Raw genomic sequence first — 22,463 nt, 5'->3', positions numbered from 1 at the left:
CCACATCCAGCTTTTACTTATGAGCTGGAATACAAACTCAGGTCCTTATGCTTCCTCAGCTTGAAATTTGTTACCACCTTGAGCTGTTCACTTTTCTCAAAATCCTCTGTGTCCTGTCTTAAATTAATTTTTACCTTTTCTCTGCATAGTGCTTTAATAATCAGAATGAGGCAGATAGCCACTGAGGGCTCCCAGCACCAAGCACTGCTGTAAAATCATCAGGAGGCCAGACCAATGATCTCTATATAGACCAACTAGGCTCCAGGGGATGAATTTGCACTGAAGGACATCTGGGTACAACAAATGCTTGACTGGATAGGACTTAACATGTATAGTGGAATACATAAGGTCCAGTGGGGGTTGAGGGACATGGATAGGGGAGGGGGTCTAAATTTGATTAGAACTGTTGAATGAAATGTACAAAAGTTCAACTAAAAATTGTGAAAAAAAATAAGGTGGAGAGCAATTGAGGAAGAGACCTGAGGTTGACCTCCACATGTGTCAACACAGGAGTCTACCCACACAGACACTTGGATGTATATATGAACACATGTATACATACATGCACACACACACACAGAGAGCACAACAGAAATTAACTCTCTTAATTCGATGTGTATATGAACACGTGTATACATACATGCGTGCACACACACATGCACACACACAGCACAACAGAAATTAACTCTTAATTCTTATGACAGCCTTGTGAGAGAGGTATATTTTAGTAGTGCCTTACATATAGGGAAACTGAGGCCCAAAGAAGATGTGTAACCTATTCAAGATGGACTGCTTGCAGAGTAATACTGGAGTCCTTTCTCTGAGCTACTCTATATTATGGTATGCATTGAAAAAAATGTTGTTACGGGGACTATACCAAAAGAGTCTGAATATATAAGCACAGATTTAGTCTCCGTAAGTAGGAAAATCTAGCTCCTGACCTAATAGTGATGGACTAGGATGTAAGAGAATTTATGTTGTAAATAATATTGGTTCAACAATCAAAACCATCCCCTCTGTTAATCATGTTAGTCGTTGTAAACTAAGTTCATATAAAATGAGACAAGACCTTCCTAATTTAAACCAAGAGCTAAAATTTCTGCATTCATTTGGGATGGCAGATCCTCTATTCTGAAATTTTGAGGTAATTTTCAAGTAACTTTTCATATTTCATAGTTATATAATTAGATTTTACACAAAGAATTATGTCCTCAAGATTTCTGATGAAATCATGTAAAAATATGATACTGAGTGCTATTATGTTAGTGCTTAGTACAAAAATATATTGTGATGGAATATATATATATATATGATTATGACCATAAAATTTTTCTTTGTGCTTCTAAGTTTGAAACGTCTAGAAATATGACTTTGGTGAAAAAGTGAGGAAAGAGTTTACTCAAAGGGCCACTTCTGAGCCCCAAGACTTCAAAGCTTCCCCCCTTCCCCAGTGGGTGATTATATACATTAGAGAGAAGGCATGAGAATTTTTTCTCTTTGGGGAAAGCTAATTGCTACTTAGAGAGATGTTCTCTTTCCCAAACACGATTTTTGCTTTAATTTTGTGTTATCATGTATTTAGTCCATAAATTAGAGTTCTATGCTACTTGCTGTTATTAAACTTGAATGAATTACTTGTTAATTTGTTCTCATTAGCATCTACATAACGGGTTAAGAGCATTTTGAGATACAAGCCTTCATGGCAACAAGGAGAAGTCCAGTCTGTGCCAGAAGGAACAAGAGCTTCCAGGCCACTGTTCTAGGGCTCCTTTCCTTGAGAGCATTATTATTTCCTTTCCTACTCTATTTGCCTAAGGAAAATAGTCCAGGAAATATATTTCTCACATCGTAGAAGAAAACATGCTGTTGCAAAATAACAGTAGTCACGGTGAGACTGAGCAGAGCCGCACAGAGCAGCAGAGCGAGCTGATCCCAGCAAGGCCTTTCTCAGGAACAAAACCTTTTCCTACCCAACTTCTAAAAGGCTCCAATGCAGCACATTCTGAAGATAAAATGAAAACAGAGATAATGATGTTATCAAAATGTGAAAATCCTTGCTCAGCCTTCTTGAAGTTTCCAAGCTTCCATTAGCTGATTGTCATCTTATAATTGCAGATGGCTTCATTTGGATTTCAGAGTTTTGCTTCTTAATCATGCATATGGAATGAACACTATAACAAGGAAAAATTGATTAGTTAACATGTATTTTACAGAGTGCAGTAAGATGTATTCATTATATTAATTGATACATTAATTCCTCAAATGTATACTAAGCCAATGTGAGAAAATGAGATTTCTAAATTTTCAGCTAATAGCTGTGTAAAATTGATGACTGGGGCGATTTGTCACATTTATGTTGCATGTTCTGGATGAAATGAATGACTGTACCAAAGAACAGCAGTGATGCATATTTGGAATCAATATGAGACTATCATGTTGGCTTGAGTCCAGCTCCAAATGGCTTTATATTTTACAGTGGGCTCTTTGTACAACTTCATTTATTAAACAAATATATTTTTCCAAAGACCATTATTTCTTTCTCTTTTTTTAACTTTTGAAAACAATAATGGTTTTTCCTGGGTAAATTTAATTTCTTTGTGTCCACTGTTCAATTTTCATCTGATTCTCACAGATGTTCTTTCTATTATTTATAAAACGCACTTGGTTTTTCAGGAACCTGAATGCTTTGACCTTTACGGTGAAATTGAAAGACACTGTCAGAGAGAAAATGTCAGAATTATAGTTCTGATAGGCTGAAGCAGGAAGGCCCAAAATAGTGCTATTGAAGTTGAGCTCTCTGCAAAGTCCTGAGTAATCACAACACCAGCAAAATGTCTGCCTTCCTTAGTCAATGTTCTCCAGAGAGGCAGAATGAGAAGGGTGTGTGTGTGTGTGTGTGTGTGTGTGTGTGTGTGTGTGTGTGTGTCTGTCTGTCTGTCTGTGTGTGCGTCTGTGTCTGTCTGTGTGTCTATGTGTGTGTGTGTGTCTGCATCTGTGTTTCTATGTGTGTGTGTGTGTCTGTGTGTCTATGTGTCTGTGTGTGTGTGTCTTCTACAAACATAAAAATCTTTACCAAAGGGTGGTTCCTGTGTAAGAATCAAGAGAAGTCAAAGACTGAAGCTGATATTTAATATAAGAATTACATTAAAATTAAAATTAATGTAACAGGGATGCAACATCTTCATGTTTCCTGATTTTTAAAGATTTTTTTGAAATAGGTCTTACTGTGTAGCCCAGGCTGACCTATAACTCACAACCCTCCTGCCCCCTCCAGGGTCCTGGCATCATAGGCACAACCACACCCTTCCCAATTTTATTTAACAAACAGAACAAGAGGAAGTAGCCACTATAATAGAGCATAGGTCGGCAAATTATTTCTAGATGATGAAGTTGTGAAGACTCTAGCTGTGTTTTCGGTTTATCAACTCCACATAGGACACCAAAAGAAAATACGTTATTGACAGATTTCCCTAGAAATGCAATCTGTATTCATATCTATGTCTGTTAGGGTACGTTAAGTCATATTTTTGTATTCATCATTTTTATACATTACTGCTATTTAATATCCTCTTTCCTAGGATCGGAGGTAGCTTATTTTGATGGACAAAGTGCTCTACATTACAAATTTGAAAAAGAATCCATAAGACCAACCAGAGATGTTATTTCTTTGAAATTCAAAGCCATGCAGAGCAGTGGACTTATACTCCATGGAGAAGGACAGCATGGAAACCATGTTACTTTGGAATTAATCAAAGGAAAGCTTGTCTTTTATCTTAATTCAGGTAAAAAGTATTTTCACTTAAGCAATCTGTTTAGATGAAAATACATCTGTTGGTACTTAATCCTTTCAGCGAGGTGAAGGAACCATATAATTTATCATCTCAGCCAGAATACCTCTGAGAATTAAAGAAGCAACTCTGTAGCTACTCTGGAATAATGAATGCAAAGTAAAACATTATGAGAAAATGCAAACAAAAGTTCAACAGCACTGCTAATGGATTCATATGGCACATATGTATCTCTAATATGAGATGTATGCAAACAGCATATATTTTGACACCTGTGTAATGCCATTATAAGTGCACTATGTAATACATGACATATGATGATATCCAGTCAAACAGATAAGAAAGAAGCACTGTGAAATTATCAGTCTTTTAAAAGGATTTATTTGTCTTATTTTTAATTATGTGTATGTATGTGTGTCTATATGTGCATGTGACTTATAGGTGCCTGTGAAAGCTAGAAGAGAGTGTCTGATACCCTAGGGCTGCAGTTACAGGTGGTTATGAACCTCCAAACATGGGTGATGGGAACTGAACTGGGGTCTTCTGGGAGAATAGTATGTGCTCTTAACCACTGAACCATTTCCAGCCTTGGATTGTCCTGAAAATGAGGTTTCTGCAAAGAAAAGTTCACAAGATAAATATGAATTCCCTAGATAGCAAAAATAAATATATCTTGGGGTTGTGAAGAGGATACAGTGGTTAAGAGTGTCTACTACTCCTCCAGAGGACCTGAGTTCAGCACTTACAACAGCTCATAACCACCTGTAACTTCAGCTCCATGAACTCTGACTTCCTCTTTTGACCTCTGGGACAACTATACTCACATGCACATGCCCCTAAATAGACACACACACATATAATTTAAAATAAAATTAGAATTTTAAAAAATAAATAAATCACTAAAAGAGTAATTTCAACAACATGTAAAAATTAATAAAAAATAAATCATTAAAAAACCTTAATGATATTATGTTCAAGATGAAGAGAAAGTAGGGTAGCCCATACACAGGATGGACAGATATAAATTATAGCTCTGGGTTTTCTGAGGGAAAGCATGATTATTAAAGAACTAACTTGATGTTTTTCTTTTTTCTTTTAAGGCAATGGTAACCTACCTCCCACTAGCGGTCACATGAACATCTCCCTGGGCAGCCTGTTGGATGACCAGCACTGGCATTCCGTGCTCATTGAACTACTCAACACACGAGTGAACGTCACCTTGGACAAACACATGCACCATGTCCATGTGAACAGGGAAGCTAGTTACTTGGATCTTAATTTTGAGGTTACTAGATGTTATATAATTTAATTACAATTATAATATAAAGAAATGAATTTTACTGAGAAATACCACTTAGCAATGCAGAACTAGGTTACTGATAACATAATGTGGTAGTAGGTACATGCAGGTAATGCTAAACTGTGTATTTATTCTACTTTACTCTTATAGTGCCCCTTCCACATGAGAGGACCTGGCAGGTCATCATGTTAGGATTGGGAGATTTTCTACAAATGAAGAAATTTTGAGGCAGAAAAAAATCACATTAAATATTTTCCTTTAAATTTCATCTGGTTTATTGAATTTATTGACATGAACAGATTCCTAATGAATGGTGTAATCACAACCAACATAACGCTGTCTAGATAACTCTGAGGATTTAACCACATATAACCAACAGCTTGATTATATAACAAGAGAATCAAATGGGGTTTCATTTGGGGGGAACAATGCTTTTCTAATATGTATCTAAACCATACTGGTAAATAACATGTATCCAGATCTTTGCAGGAGACTTTTAAGTGTTGGAAGAGTCAGAGCAAACCAGGAAAGTTGTGACTTTTATCAGACATAAACAGTTTTGGCATATAACATCTTCAGAAGACCCTGGACCCCTGCCATATTACAGACAGTTTGATTACCTTCACTTACTGTCCTGACAAGAGCGTACCCCGTAGAGAGGCTGTCATTTTATGGGTCTCATGCTAAACCTTACACTTAAAAACTTGATTAAAAATAACCTGGTTTTGACTTTTTAAATTTTATTGGAATACATAGCAATTGTTTTAAAAAATACAAGTCGTATTTGCTGTTCTCATGGTATAATGATATCATTAAGTGATACAAAAGTGATCATTAAATTCACAAAATCCCCAGGTACAAAATGGTCTCTTCCTTATGTTTATATCTGGTGCCAGAAATCAGGCTATCAAAACACACCATGATATTTGTTCATATAAGATAGACAAAACTGGAAATATACAGTGAGGAGAAAGGATCCGTGACAGTTAGTAGCACACCTTTTTATCGTAAATGGTTCAAAAAGATAACCAGAAAGTTACTAAGCAATGTTATTTATGCCCCATTTTTCTTTCTAAGATCAGCTTTGGAGGAGTTTGGATACCTGGGGGATCACTGGCATTCCCACGTAGACATTTTCATGGATGCTTAGAAAATATTTATTATAATGGAGTGGATATTATTGAATTAGCCAAGAAACACAAACCACAGGTCCTCATTAAGGTAAGGAACCCTAAAAATGAAGGAAAGAGAAAAGGAATTGTTATCACCTTTTTGTACTTAAAAAATATTCCAGGCTGGAGAGATGGTTCAATGGATAAAGAAGGTGCTTGCTGTGCAAGCATAAGGGTCAAAGTTTGAATTCCTAGAACACAGGTAAAAATTGGGTGTGGTGCTGCATGCCTGTAACCCTAGCACTGGGGGATGGAGACAGGTAGATCCTGGGGGCAGACCAACAAGGCTAGCTAAAATGGCTGGCTCCAGGTTCAGTCAGAGACCCCCATCTCAAAAAGTGAGCTGGAGAAGTGATTGAAGAAAATATTATGTCAATTTCTGGTCTCCACACGTACTTTACCTGTATTCATACACACGTGCACTCATACATATATCACACAGAGAAACAGAGAGAGAAACAGAGAGAGACACCAAGAGAACTATTCTTTTTAGGTCTCCATCTGATACAATATTTTTAAATCAGCTCATAGTTTTGAACAGCCGCCATGTAATATAACATTTTTTATTACTCATAAAAAGTTAGAAAGCAGGGCTGGAGTGATGACTCAGCAATTAAGAGCACATATTGTTCTTGCAAAGGACCCAAGTTCAGTTCCCAGCTCACAACCACCTATGAGTACAGCTCCAGGGGATCCAACAGCCTCTTCTGGCATCCATGGGCATCTGCACTCATGTGTACATTCCCACACAGAGACATACACACATACATGTAATCAAACAAAATAAATTGAGAGAGAGAAAGAGAGAGAGAGAGAGAGAGAGAGAGAGAGAGAGAGAGAGAGAACAAATACACCTCATGGGGCATGGTTATTTCATTTTAATATAAATTAAAATAACATCTTGTTTTTGCATGGAGGTTAGAATTCATATGTCTCGTGAGTTTGGGGTATTATTCTCAGGAACCCAATTATTTTGCAATGAGAATCCCTAATGGCCTATTTCCTAATCAACTAGAAATGCTTCCACATAAAAAATTTATAAACTTTTTTTCATGAAATTAAAAAATCCAAGTTTTGGGTTATAGGGCAAGTTCTTGCTTAGTATCAGCATCATTACAGTCACACTGAACTGTTTTTTTTTTTTTTTTAAGTTTTCTTTCTTGTTACATGGTGCAGTGAGTTGGCATATAGGTTGAAAATGTCTTTGGCTGTGGATCAACAGGCCACAAAATGAATACATCACTTGGGTTAGTGCATGATAAAGGTTTAGAATAACTGTGGGACCACAAATCTTCCAAGAAGGTTAATAGGAAAAATAAATAAGTCTGAAACTTACAAACAGCACTATGCTGAGATAATCTAGATGATAAACATCATGGAGAAATGTCAGAGGGAAAAGTAGTAAGAAGGCACCACAGGCAGCACGTACCTGGGACAAGATTAAAAGTAAACTAAAGGGGGTGATAAGATGGCTCAGCAAGTAAGGGTGTTGGCTATGTGAACATGAGGACCTGAGTTCAATCCCTGAATTCCTCATGGTGGAAGAAGAGAACTGTAAGTTGTTCTCTGACCTCTAGATGGGCCCCATGGGACATGTGTCCATGAACATGTGAACACACTAAATTAATGTAAGAAATAAGAAATAAAAATAAAAAGTAAATGAAGGGGCTAGATGATGGCTCAGTTGGGAAAGCATGTGCCACACAAGCATGAAAACCTGAATTTGATCCCGGGAGCCCATGTAAAAAGCCGGGCACAATGGTACTTGCCTATAATCCCACAGTTGGGAAAGCAAATGCAGGAGAATCCCTGGGGTTTGATGGCCAGTCAGCCTAGCTGAATTAGTGAATTCTAGGTTAGGTGAGAGAACATTTCTTAAAAAATAAGATAGAGAGCAATTGAGGAAGATACTGATTGTTGACTCTGTTCTCCATTTGCACACAGACACGTATATGCACACACACACACACACACACACACACACACACACAGTAAACAAGCAAACAATAAATAAATCATAGGTAAAAAGAACTAATGCAGATACAGAAGCAAATAAACGAGGGAGGAGGTAAATGAATCCACACTCTACCTAAAGTTCCTGTCCAAGAAGAAACTGAAATGCGGTGTTTCTGGAACAGAAAGAAGAGAACCGGTTATGGAAGAGAGCTCACTGGAAGCGCCCTACTCAGAAGCTGTCTATACACAAGCCAACATTTGGCCAATGGGCATCTCCATCAGTATGCCTCAGGCAACACTTTCCAAACCCAAAGTCACCTTTTCAGTTTCCAGTCTTATTGTAAAGAAAAATTTCTCCTGGATCTTAACCTCTCTAGAGCTGTTAACTAGAGTATTCTTATTAAGGGAAATGAAATGAATAAGAAGGAAAATAAACACCATTTTCCCTATAAATTTCCTTCTATTCTGGATTGTTTATGGATTTATTGATAGTATTTATTATAGCCAATCGGAAAAGCTGCAATTGTCCTAACATCTCCGGGGTCCTAAATATCCCTGAGTAAAATGACTTACCAACTATATTGTATAGAGATTTGTGGTGTATAAGCTTTATCTGAAAAGGAAGAGAGAATTCTTTCCAAATTTTGCTGGAGACTATAAATGTTAACTACAAGAATTCTAGTCTGAGAGTTATTTCTGTTTTATGTACTCATTATGAAAATAGAAAAACAGTTGCTTCAATCAAGGGAAAATATTTCACAATTTGGCAAAACCAGTTTGCAGAATTGGTTCATTCAACAATCATTCATCTGAGGCAAGAAGCTTCTCTTCTTTGTTGAAGAAGCCCATAGTACATCTGAACAAGGAGGTGGAGTGTTCTGGAACAAGCTGATTCCAATATATAAGAACCAGATCCACAGAGCTGTGCAGCTAAAGAAGGAAGTGGACAGATCCTGGGGTTGTTGAAATGCAGCTTATTGGGGGCTTGCAGGCAGAAGTGTGGTTATGGGTAGCAGTAAGACCAAGCAGGTCCTGCAACTGGAGTCACGAGAGGGGTAGATATTGGTTAGGCCAAATATGACCCTATCACAGTCAGGATGCATCTTGTTTATCTTGACCTAGCACCACAGAACCTGGCACATCCTGGACACCAGTGATGAGCTTGAAGCTCTGCATGCCCTGTTAATACCTTTGTGTGTTTATGGCTTGTTGGGAGATTGTTCAGGGTTACTCTGGGTACATCATAGCTGTTATATCTCAAGATAGCTGCACTCAAGTCAAACTCGATGATTCAGTCACAAAATTTGCAACTAATTTTAAAAAACAGAACAATCAAACGATTAAATTTATACCATGGAGAAGTGTATCTTACTGTTAATCTTTTCATATTTAATTCATTAAAACAAATGTTTTGCTACAATGAATTTTTTTCACATTAGGCAGAATTTTAAAAAATATTACATTTATTGTGTGGATATGTGTGTGGGTACACATGTGTGGAAAGAAGTCAGAGAACAACTTGTGAGAGCTGGTTCTCTCCTTCCACCATATGGGAACCAAGTATCAAACTCAGGTTATCAGGCTTGGTAACAGGAGTCTTTGCATGCTGAACCATCTCACCAACCCACAGCAGGATTTTTTTAAGAAGCCAAGAATGAATGTTCTAGATATATATTCATATATAGTTATAATATACATTAAAGACTATTTTAAAATGAAAACTCATTTATGTTAGTTCCTGAAATACATTAGGACATTTTTTTAAAAAAATATGATTCTGTCTTAAAAAGGACTGAAATTCCTGGATCAGTGTTCTTAACTTAGGCTTTACCTTGAAGGAATTGAGATTAAAGACATCATGACCCAAATCCACCCCTGGAGATGTAGATTTAATTGGTTTGGCTGTGGGCTTTTAGCAGTCCTCTGGTGACATGACTGGTCAGCAGGTTTTGAACCACTACCCTAGCTTATCTTCCTTGCATTAGTAAAGCTTTTTCTCTACAGTCATATGTGGTATATTAATAGAAACAATTCAAAGAAAATCCCATTAGAATCAGAACTGCTGGAGTTTTCCCTTTGAACAAAAATTCATATATATGAATAAATACTCAAGTATTGTCCCTTCTACCACCTAAAATAGAAATCAAAAACAAATACATAAAGAGAAACAATAGTCTGGCCTTTGCTAGATATTAAAATATGCTAAAAGCCACTGTACTAAAATCAGCATATGGTTGGATAGGAAGAGGAACCTTGGTGGAAGAAAGCAGAGATTCCAGGAAAATCCAGTGCCTGTGCAGAGTCGTTCTGACAAGGTGTATGGCTGCTTCAGTGAACAGTGGGCAGATCATCCCATAAGCTCTCCTGGAACAAATGGGTGTCCATAACTCAGAAAGTAACCTGTATCACTATTTTATACACATCAGAACTATGAAAATTCAGAAGAGTGGAAAATAAATGGCAACGACAACAATTTTTGTAAGAAAATTTTCAGGACCCTGTATAGACCCTAAAGGAGGGGACAGTGGTGATGAGGCTTCCTTAATGAACTCAGAAGCTGTATATGAAAATGTGGGTGACTATATAACGTTTTCATGCTAAATATCTCATGCTAAAATTTTTCATGTAGCAATATTTTCATGCTAAAAATACTGTAGGAAATTTATACAACTGCTACATGTGGAAAACATTTTGAAACTTTCAATATATAATTTTCTAAATACTAAAAATATAACCCACAGAAATATCAAATAAGCTTGTGTTAAAGATCAATCAATCTGTCATTAATGAGAAAATCAGTGAAATAGTAGAGCTGGTCTAAAGCAGATTCTGAGCAACGTAACTCAGGAAACACCAAATGCTGCTCAGATGGACCGTTTGAGAGTGTGGAGCTGTCCTTAGGCCTGGCAGCAGGACTAGAAAATCAACAACAGAACAAACTCCTATTGAATTAGCTTGTACTGAGATGCCTTTGCTAATGTGGAAAAGTGGAGAATTTTACCCAAAAAAGCCACAGGGAGAGTTGGCCTGGTCATACCAATGCTTAATTGAAAGGTAAATGTCATAGATTTAAACGTTATAATTTATAAATCAAATTAATTTATAGAACTCAGGTTTGAAAGCCCTGTACACATCTTTTCCAAATCTGTCCTCAGCATAAGTGCCATGACAAGGCGTTTCAACCTACTCTTTTGTTTTGTTTCTAGGGAAATGTCTCCTTCTTCTGCCCACAACCACAGACCGTTCCTGTGACTTTTCTGAATTCTGGGAGTTACCTGGCTCTGCCAGGCAGTTTGGGAGAGGATAAAATATCCGTCACTTTTCAGTTTCGAACATGGAACAAAGCAGGACATGTACTTGTCAGTGAACTTGGGCTTGGTTCAGAAAAATTGGTCCTCTTTCTTAAGGATGGGAAACTCACCCTGAGTCTCTCTCAGCAAGGGCAGTCCTTGAGGAACATCACGGCAGGTAATGTGCATCCCCAAACCTCACTATGAACCAGCTCTTTGCATCTTTCTGCAGTAAGTCAGTAACTTGAGGAATGAGATGCTCGGTGTTTCTATTTGGAGATGGGCTTGAGCTCCCCTTTCACATTGCACTATGCTGTCTGTATGTGCAACATGCAGTCACTACTGCAGTAATCTTTTCACCCAGATGTTCATATATAAATACAAGAAATACACATTTCTTCAGATAAAATCTCAATATACCTGAGAATATGTGCAACATCCTTAAGCTCTGTCTCCTGACAAACTCAGCCTCCATCCCAAATAGATGGGGGGGGGCTCACGAATCAGACCCCACATGGAAACACTTTTCTTCTTACTTCCTCTCTTCTCCTCTAGCCTTGTGTACTTTTGGTTTGGTGGGTACATATTCTATAGCACAGGAGGCAAAGATAGTCATCACTTTAACCTGAAAGGCCCCCACAAAGAGCCAGCATTCTTGTTCTTTTATTTATTAGTGGCTGATTCATTTTTCTAGTCAGTCTGTGTATCAGTCACGGTTTTCTAGAGGAATAGAAACAATGTATGTACATATTTTAAAAGGATATTTATTGGATTGGCTTAATGATTGGAAGCTGGGTAGGCTAACAATGGTCGAATGCACCCCAGAGAGACAGAAACCAAGTAACTGCTCAGTTTAAGAAGCTAGAGGTGTGCTTGCTGCAGCAGCACATAGACTACAATTGGAATGATATAGAGATTAGTATGACCCCTGCTCAAGGATGATATGTAAATTCGTGAAGTGTTCCATATTTTTAGGGAGAGCAGACTTTACTTACGATCTCTAGATAGGCTGACTAGACTCCAGTGGATGAATTTACACCGAAGGACACCTGGGTACAAATGCTTGACTGGATAGGACCTAACATATATGGCAGAATACATGAGGGGAATACATGAAGTCTGGTGGGGGGAGGCTGGGGGAGGGGGTTCTAAATTTGATTAAGAACTGCTGCATGAAATGTACAAAAGTCAATGAAATTTCTTTTTTTTAAAAAAGCTAGAAGTTTCCATAATACAGTTTGACACTGGAGACATGCTCTCTGGAGGGTTTCTGATGTTGAGTTTGTAACAGAAGCTAGAGTCAGCTGTCCATGCACAAAGCCTGCAGGGGCAAAAGAGAGGCACTCGTGCAGCAAGAATTGGAACTCTAGGGCCTGGAGAGATAGTTCGGTGGCTAAGAGCACTTGCTTGCAGAGGACCCAAATTCAGTTCCCAGTACCCACATGGCAGCAGAAGCCCTGCTGTAACTACAGTTTCAGGGGATCTGATGTCCTCTTCTGGCCTCCTCAGGCATTGCATGCATGTGATACATTTAACAAACATGCAGACAAAATATTCATATACCTAAAATAAAAATAAATAAGAAAGGATTGGAACTCGCATGCCTACACTGGCTTCTTCCTCCTCCAGCTGTCTTTATCCCACCTCCAACCCACTCTGTGGTGCCACCCAGACTCAGAGAGTCTCCCGATCACTGTCCTACATCCCAATCCTCTGGAAATATATGCAAAGGCAAAATCAGAGGCTCAATTCACCAGTCCTCAGCATCCTTCAATCTTGTCACGTTGTCAAATCTTAGTTTTTATTCTTCTGTTACTATGATAAAATACACAGACAAAAGCAGGGAGAATGAATTTATTTAGCTCAAAGCTCCGGGTTACAGTCCGTTAGTAGAGGGAAGTGAAGGCGGCAGGAACTGAAAGCAGCTGTTCACTTTACACCAACAGTCACTGGCAGAGAGCAGTGAATTCATGTATATGTGCCAGAGCTCTGCTGTCACTTTCATTCAGTCCAGGATCCAGCCCATGCAATGGTGCCATCCACACTGAGGATGGGCCTTCCCATCTCAATTAAACCAATGAAGAAGATCCCTTACAGACATGACAGCAGGCCAACCTAATCTAGACAATTTCTATTTGAGATTCCCTTCTCTGGTGATTCTAGACTGTGTGCAGTTGAAAGTTTAAACAAGCTATCAAAACAACCAAGACCAAACATCACAGCTGGCACCAGGGTAGTACTAGATTCTAGACTGTGCAGTTGACAATTTAAACAAGCCATCAAAACAACCAAGACCAAACATCACGGCTGGCACCAGGGTAGAATCTCAGCTCCACTGCTTACTGCCCTTCTGGTTGAAAATCACAGGACCTCTTCAGCCTTCACTGTCTTCACTTAGGCAATGGTAAACCTTAATTAGGTCTTCTCTTCAAGGAGAACACAAGCAAGGAAACCCAACTTAATCAGCAGGCTGGCTCCCCTCATACAGACCCTGTTTTGTTCCCATCTCTCAAGTATCTGTTTTTCTTGGACAGATCCTTTGCCTGTTGGCTTAAGAGCTCAAATCTCCATGACATCTCCTTGACCAGCTCTATGGTGTGAGCAAGTGTGTTGATTATAGAGTTGATTGAAAGTTTTTATTGCATTTACAAATTTAGGACAAAATCTGAGTCATAAATCGGCATCATGTCAAAATTGGTATCCAAACTGAATAGGAGCTTTCCTTAGACTAGTGTGGGAAAGAAGAAAGGATGAAGGAAGCAGACACATTGCTTGAGACCAGGTGATTGTCATACCCTGTGGTGATTTGAATGATAATGTCCTCCATAGGCTCCAAGTGTTTGAGCATTTCATCCCCAGTTGATGGCACTGTTTTGGGAGGTCTTAAAAGGTATGGACATGGTGAAGGATGCACATCACTGGGGACAAGCTTAGAGAGTCCTTAAGCCTTGCTGGATCTCAAATCTCTCTCTTGCTTCCTGTGCCTACCTGAAGATGTGAGAGCTTAACTTCCATTACCACTCCAGCCACTTCTGCTGCCATGCCTACCTGCCATGATGGACCCTTGCCCCTTTGGAACTTTAAGCTAAATAAGCTCTTCCTTTTATAAGTTCCCATTGGTCATGATATTTCTATCTACTGTGGGCAGAATTCAGCCAGACTCTTTGATAAAATATCACAATTGCTGCTTAAGTCCTTATTTCCCTCTGAACTATATTGCTCTCAGCACTGCTTTCTTCCAGGCACCTACTAAGGTGGCCTGTTAAGCTCTGCTTACAACAAGCATTTCTCTAGGCTAAAATTCCAAAGTCTTCCATATTCCTCTAAAACTCCACATGGTCAGGTTCTTCACAGCCAACACCCCACTCCTGGTACCAATTTCTGTTCTAGTTTGTTTCTCCATTCCTATGACATAATACTCTGACCACTAACTTGGGGAGGAAAGGTTTATTTGTCTTATATCTCCTGGGTCACAATTCATCAGGCACAGGTAGGAACTCAGGGAAGGAACCTGGAGGCAGGAGCTGGAACACAGGCCATGGAGGAATGCTTCTTACTGACTTGCTCCCCTGGCCTATGCTCAGCCTGCTTTCTTATACAATACAGACAAGCTGCCCAGGGGTGGCACCACTCACAGTGGGCTGGACCCTTCCACATCACTCAAAAATCACTCCACAGACATGGCCACAGGCTAGTCCAATGGAGGCAATTCTCCAATTGAGAATCCCAGGTGTGTTAAGTTGACAATTAAAGCTATCCAGCATATACCCCCAAAAAGGAGAGTCCTTTTGGCTACAGAGTCACATGATTAGACTACCATTGAATATTGTTTTTTAAAGTAGGATTTCAAGGCCTATGAAGACCTGTTGGGAGGGTAGGGCCTTAGTTCTATCATTACTTTTGGGATAATCCAGCAAGCCTAAATGTGAGACTGTTTACTCACTTCAGCTCCCAAGTAAATTATGAACAATAAAGCAGTTACTTCCTGTTTTCTCCCCGGTAGGATTGCCTCCCTGATTAAAATATACATACGATATGGATATACTGTTTGTGTACATATAAAATATGCACATACAATGCTAGATACACATACAATGGGAACTCATAAAACATTTTGTTTCACTCCATTAATCAAAAAAGAAACCAGTGTTGGAAAAACAAAGATAAAAATTACATGCTTACTTAAGTGAATCCCTTTCACAAGGTAGACAAAAATGAAATAGTTTTATTACTGGATAAGTACTGGGAGGTGTCTTAAGCAGTTATTATTGAGATCACAAAGACATGGAGAAGGAAGACATCTCATCCTCATCTTTTTAAAATTTACTTTTATTTTTTCATTCATGTGTATGTGTGTATGTCTATGAGTGCTGTGTGTATATAGTACCCTTGGAGGCCAAGAGAGAGCATTGGATCCCCTGTTGATAGAGTTACAGGTAGTTTGAGCTCCGATGGAGGTGTTGGGAATGGAACTCAAATCCTCTGTCAGAGCAGTTAAGTGAGCCATCTCTCCAGTCCCAACATCTCTTCCATTTAGCCCATTACATACATGTCCTCAATTCAAAAGAGAAGGTGTCTTCAGTAGGAGGATTTCATTGTATCATTTGCTACCCATAGTCCACACTAAATTTTTCCCTGGTAATTGGAAAGGAGATATGCAATAGCTCATTGTCTTTGTCCAGAGGAAAACCAAAAGTCCTCACGTGTCTTTGGCATACAGGTAGTTACACCCTTAGGTATACCTAACCTCAAGTCCCACAGAGGAATGCTGGATTCTTTGATGTCTATATTTCAAAGAAATGTCCTTAGAACCTCAAGAAAAAATATGTTCCTGGTTCATAAAAGTATAAGAGTCTAAATCAAAATGTTGGCAAGATTTAAGGAGTATTTTTTAAAAGCTGTTTTAAGATTAAGTAAAAATTTTAAAGAATTTTCATATACTTCAAAGAGATATAGAAAGAATTTATAAGTTTTCTAGAGAAAATGCTGCAAGAACAAAGAAAAGATCTCCAGCATTAAGGGAGGTGGATTTTTGTGTGCTTGGTTTTACATCTGTGTTTACTTCTCTTTACACTAGAAAAGCCAGTGCAAAAAGAGGTTTCTAGGTGTTATACACTTGTAGAGAAAAAGCAATGCTGAAATGAAATTACAAACCAATGTGAACCTAGCACAACATGCGGATATCCACAGGAAGAGGGAAATTGGCACTCCCTCCCTATACAGGCTGTGGGCTCTGGGGCTATGGGAGAGCATGAGTCATATCACTGTTGGTTTTCTACCAGTTCATTTCTTTCATTTCATGGCTGAAAAACAACCTTGTCAAAAAGAAAGTTCCATAACCTTATAAAATCAGATTTTCCTGCCCTTGAGAACATAGATACCCAGTGATCTCTTTTGTCCACTTCAAAGACTGTTCATTTTTTTCTTACAGTTAAACATGATCACTGATGTGTTCCATGTACCTTGGTGCAATGCAGTGCTGATCAAGCATTTTCCACAGTTCTTGTTTGCACAATAAATATAATTAAATCTAATAAAAGTTCTTAAATCAGCCCACATTGTGCTTTAGCTCATAGCTTTGTAAGACTGATATTTTGCCTCTGAATTTAAGATGCTGTAGTTCTTGACAAGAGAGCATATGAAAAAAAAGTTTAAAATAATGCCTGTTAGAGACAATTGTTTAATTAATTGAATATTTCTAATGAAAGTGTTTATGGATTCTACTGTTTTCTTGTTTATATAGGAGGGGGATGGAAAGATGACTCAGTGGTTAAGAGTGCTTATATATGATCTTGCAGAGGACTGGAGTTCAGTTCCTAGCAGCCACTTGGAGCAGCTTACAACCACCTGTGACTTCAGCTCTATAGAATTCAATACCCTCTTCAGGCTTTCTGAGGCACCTGCATGCACATGCACCTACATACATGCAGACACATAAACAAAATAAACAATATTTTGAAAATATAGCAAAAGATCAATTTATATTCTAACAGGAAAATAAGGAATGGAATAATTTAGGCGATAAATGATAGAAAAAATTAAAATATGCCAAGATTTACTTCATTTGTCAAAAGATATTTGAAGAGGACACCATTAGAACTTTATAGAACAGTCCTGGGTAAGTTTGGCAGGGCCCACTGTGCCTTGACTCCAACAGCTCTCTTCATCCTCCCAGCTCCCCGACCCCATCCCTCCTCCTAGTGTGGGCACTGGCCCATTTATTCTCTTAGCACCCCAGACCTCTGGACTGCCCTCCTGGCCCAGACTCCCTACTGCTTCCTGATCTCGAATACCTTGGTCTGGTCCCCAGGAGCCCTTGGGACCTGTTCCCCACCCCCATCTCACCTTTGCCTCCACGATCAACCCAGGCCCCAGCTTCCTGGGGCCAGCATCTTTCCTGGGTAACTTCAGCTGCACACACTGCCCCTTGACTCCCACAGCCTCCTTTACCCTCTCAGCTCCCTGACCCCATCTTTCCTCCCTATGTGGGCACTGGCCTATTTCTTCTCTTGGAACCCCAGACCTATGGACTGCCCTCTTGACCCAGACTCCCCACTGCTTTCTGATCCTTTGCATCCAGACCAACCCAATACATTGGTCTGGTCTTCAGGAGCCCTCAAAGCCTATTCCCTCCCCCACCTCGCCTTTGTTTGCCTGAGACAGGCCCTCATCCCTGGCCAGCCCAGCCCCCAACTTCCTGAGGCCAGCATCTTTCCTGGGTAATTTTGACCAGGACCACTGTGCCTTGATACCCACAGACTTGTTCACCCTCCTGGCTCCCCAATCCCGTCTGTCCTCCTAGCATGGGCACTAGCCCATTTCTTCTCTTTGCACCCTAAACCTCTGGGCTGCCCTCTTGGCCCATACTCCCTACTGCTTACTGATTCTTTGCACTCAGACCAACCCAATTCCTCTGTCTGGTCCCCTGGAGCCTTCAGGGCCTGTTCCCTCTCCAATCTTGCCTTTGCACACCTCAGACCAGCCTTCATCCCAGGTTGTCCCACCCCCAAACTGGGTTCCTGAGACCATCCTCCTTCTCTGACTGCCTGAGAGTCCTGAATCCTACCTCTACCTAGCAATCCTCCCAAATTATACTGTGCCTGCTGACTAGAGGGATTCAGACCTTAGGAGAAAGCCTGAGAGTATCTGATCCTCATCTGACTTGGGCCTCTGTGGGAACTCCTGAGCAGCAAGATGAAAGCCATCTGGCCCCTCCAATACAAAACCAAAAGAGAACCTGAAGCCTAGACCAACCAGCTTTTCCTGCCCAACAAGTAAACCACAAAGGCACATAAAGTGTACAAAGAGAAGTAGACCTAAACTCAATAAAGGAAGGCTTGAGTCTCACAGAAGAATCAGAAACTACAAAAGAAAGCCACATGTCAAAGTCACAGAGAAAAAAGAATAAAATGAAAAATCCAAAAAAATATCCCCACTAAGTACCAGCAGTCCTGTAGAGGAGTATGATGAGGACTCCCTAGAGAAAACATAGGGCAGAGACTTCAAAAGAACAATTATGAACATGATAAAATAATTCAGTGAATTTAAAAACACACAAAGAAATCAAAGCACTGAAGGAAGACAGGGATAAACTTCTGAAAGAATTCAGAAAAGAGTTAGAAATATTGAAGAATACTCAGGCTGAAATAGAGAAGGAAGTAAAACACTCAGTAAGCCAATTAGAAATGACAGGAGAAAGCCTCACCAATAGGATGAATGAAAGGGAAAACAGAATATCAAAACTGGTAGATAAAGTGGACAAATTAGAGCACTCAAGCAAAGATATGAAAAATTTAAGAAAACACAAGAATGGAATATGCAGGAATTGTGTGATACCATAAAAAGACCAAATTTACGCATTATAGGCAAAGAGGAAAGAAAAGAATCACAGGATAATGGTATGGATCAAATCTTCAACAGGACTGTAGAAGAAAATTTCCCAAAATTAAAGACATGCCCATACAGACACAAGAAGCACATAGAACACTAAATAGACAGGACTAGAAAAGAAACTCTCCACAGCACATCATAGTAAAAACACTAACCATACAGAACAAAGAGAGAACACTGAAAGCTGCAAGTCACAGCTTTAAAAACATAAGTCACATATAAAGGAAAATGGATCAATTACAGCTGACTTTCAGTGCAAGCTATGAAAGCCAGAAGAGTCTGGATCAAAGTATTCCCTGTTCTAAATGACCACAGATGACAGCCCAGATTATTTTACCCAACCAAAATGTATATTATAGTCGAAGGGGAAAGAAAAGTCTTCCATGACATAAGTAGGCTGAAAGATTCATGCTTGCAAAACCAGCCCTTCAGAAAGTTCTTGAAGAAATACGAAGAGCTGAAAAAAGGAACAACTGTATCCAAGGGATAACAAAAAGAAACTTAATCAAGGTATAACTGTGGAAACACAAACTTACACCAAGAATGTGAATAGAAATCAAAACGACAGGAATCACTACATATCTTTCATTAGTAACTTTAAGTATCAATGGACTGAACTCAGTCAAAAGACACAGACTAGCTGAATAGATTAAGAAAGAAAACCCGTCTTTTTATGGTCTGTAAGAAACCCATCTCACTTTCAATGACAGGAACTACCTTAAGGTGAAAGGATGGAAAAAAATATTCCAAGCAAATGGTACTGAGGAAAAATCAGGCATTGCAATTCTAATATCTGACAAAATAGCTTAAAAATAAAACTAATCGGAAGAGACAAAGAGGGCCACTTCATTTTGATCAAAGGAACAATTGACCAAGAAGATATTATAATCATGAACTTATATTCACCAAACTCTGGTGCACTCAACTACTACAGGACTTTAAGGCTCAGATTAAACCCAACTCATTAATAGTAGGGAAATTCAATACTCCATTGTCCCCATTATATAGGTCAACAGGATAGAGAATTAACAGGGAGACATCTGAATTAAACAATACCATACATCAAATGGGCCTAAGAGACATCTACAGAATATTCCACCCAAATACTAAAGAATATACTTTCTATTCAGTGCCCCATGGAACTTTCTCTAAAATCTACAACAAACTGGGGCACAAAACAAGCCTCAACACATACAAATAGATTGAAATAATTCCATGCATTCTATCAGACTACAATGTAATAAACTTAAAATCAATACCAGAAGAAACCCTAGTAACTACATGAACATATGAAGATTAAACAACACACTCCTGAATGATGAATGGGTCAAAGGAGAAACTTAGAAAGAAATAAAAGTATGCCTGGAACTAAATGAAAAGGACAAAACAACACAGCAAAACCACTGAGATGTGTTGAATGCAATTAGAGGGAAGTTTATAGCTTTAAGTGCCTATATTAAAAATCAGAAAAAAACAAAAAAATGACAACATTGCAACTCAAGACACTTGGAAAGCAACACCAAATGAAACACACCCAGCAGAAAAGAAAAAATAACAAAAATCAGAGCAGAAATTAAGAAAATAGAAACAAAGAAAACAATATAAAGAATAAATCCAAGAGCTGGTTCTTTGAAAAGATAAACAGGATTGACAGACTGCTTGCCCAGTTAACCAAAAGAAAGAAAGAGCACCTTCAAATCAGCAAAATCAGAAATGAACAGGGAAACATCACAACAGACACCAAAAAGATCCAGAACATTGTAAGGGAATACTTTAGAAACCTATATGCTACTAAATTTGAAAACCTGAAAGAAATGGACGGGCATGGGAACCACCAAAACTAAACCAAGAAGAGATCAACAGCTTAAACAGACCCATAACACATAAGGAAATTGAAACAGTAATACAAAACCTCCCAAATCCATTTGGTCCTACAAAAAGCCCAGGACCAAATGGATTTACAGCAGAATTCTATCAGACATTTAAAGAAGATCTATATCCAATACTACTTAATTTATTCAAAAAGATAGAAATGGAGGGAGAATTTCTAAATTCCTTCTATGAAGCCAGCATAACTCTAACACCCAAACCAGGTAAGGATACAACCAAAAAAGAAAACAATAGACTTATATCCTTAATGAACATAGGTGCAAAAATTCTCAATAAAATACTTGCAAGCCGCATACAGACACACATCAAAAAGATCATCCACCACAATCAAGTCAGCTTTATTCCAGAGATTCAGGGATGGTTCAATATATGTAAGTCAATAAATGTCATAAATCATATAAATGGACTCAAAGACAAGAACCACATGGCCATCTCAACGGAAGCAGAGAAGGTCTTTGACAAAATTCAACATGCATTTATGTTCAAAGTCCTAGAGGGAATTGGACTGGAGGGAACATACCTCAACATAATTAAAGCTATATATAACAAGCCCATAGCCAACATCATTCTAAATCGGAGAAGAAATTAATATATGCCTCTTTTAGAAGGCCTTTGACAAAATTCAACATGCATTTATGATCAAAGTCCTAGAGGGAACTGGACTGGAGGGAACATATATCAACATAATTAAAGCCACATATAACAAACCCACAGCCAACATCATTCTAAATAGAGAACAACTGGAAGCATTCCCATTAAAATCATGAACCAGACAAGGCTGTCCACTATCTCCACTCCTTTTTAACATAGTGCTTGAGGGGCTAGAGAGATGGCTCAGAGGTTAAGAACACTGAATGTTCTTGCAGAAGACCCGGATTCAAATCCCAGCACCCACATGGCAGCTAACAACTATCTGTACCTCCAGTTGCAGGGATCCAACACACTCTTCTGTACTCTGCCGGCATTGCATGACGCGGGTGCACTTGCCTACATGGAGGCAATAAACGCAAACACATAAAAATATAAAAATAATAAAATATTTGAAAACATACTTCTTGAAACAGTTGCAAGAAAGGAAATTAAAGGAGTAATAATTAGAAAAGGAAAGATCAAATTATCCCTTTTTGCATATGATATATCATATCTAAAAGACACCAAAAATTCAGCCAGAAAAATT

At 38.8% G+C, this 22,463-nt stretch overlaps 1 protein-coding gene and 1 non-coding gene across 2 annotated transcripts in view; both read left to right on the top strand.

The window, feature by feature from the left end:
* Positions 1-22,463, top strand: part of LOC103742088 (contactin-associated protein-like 3) — a 229,478-nt gene that overhangs the window by 130,347 nt on the left and 76,668 nt on the right. Inside the window, exons 5-8 of the mRNA XM_008843066.1 lie at positions 3,579-3,782; positions 4,889-5,073; positions 6,166-6,309; positions 11,423-11,684. Coding sequence (XP_008841288.1) covers positions 3,579-3,782; positions 4,889-5,073; positions 6,166-6,309; positions 11,423-11,684 — 795 coding nt within the window. The remainder of the gene's footprint in view (positions 1-3,578; positions 3,783-4,888; positions 5,074-6,165; positions 6,310-11,422; positions 11,685-22,463) is intronic.
* Positions 12,376-12,479, top strand: LOC115072027. The gene has a single exon (XR_003851084.1). It is a non-coding gene; the product is annotated as a U6 spliceosomal RNA (small nuclear RNA).

The sequence above is a fragment of the Nannospalax galili genome, unplaced genomic scaffold (genome assembly GCF_000622305.1).
Source record: "Nannospalax galili isolate Female #2095 unplaced genomic scaffold, S.galili_v1.0 scaffold1360, whole genome shotgun sequence".
Taxonomy (NCBI): Eukaryota; Metazoa; Chordata; class Mammalia; order Rodentia; family Spalacidae; genus Nannospalax; species Nannospalax galili.
This window is presented reverse-complemented; position numbering and strand designations above follow the sequence as displayed.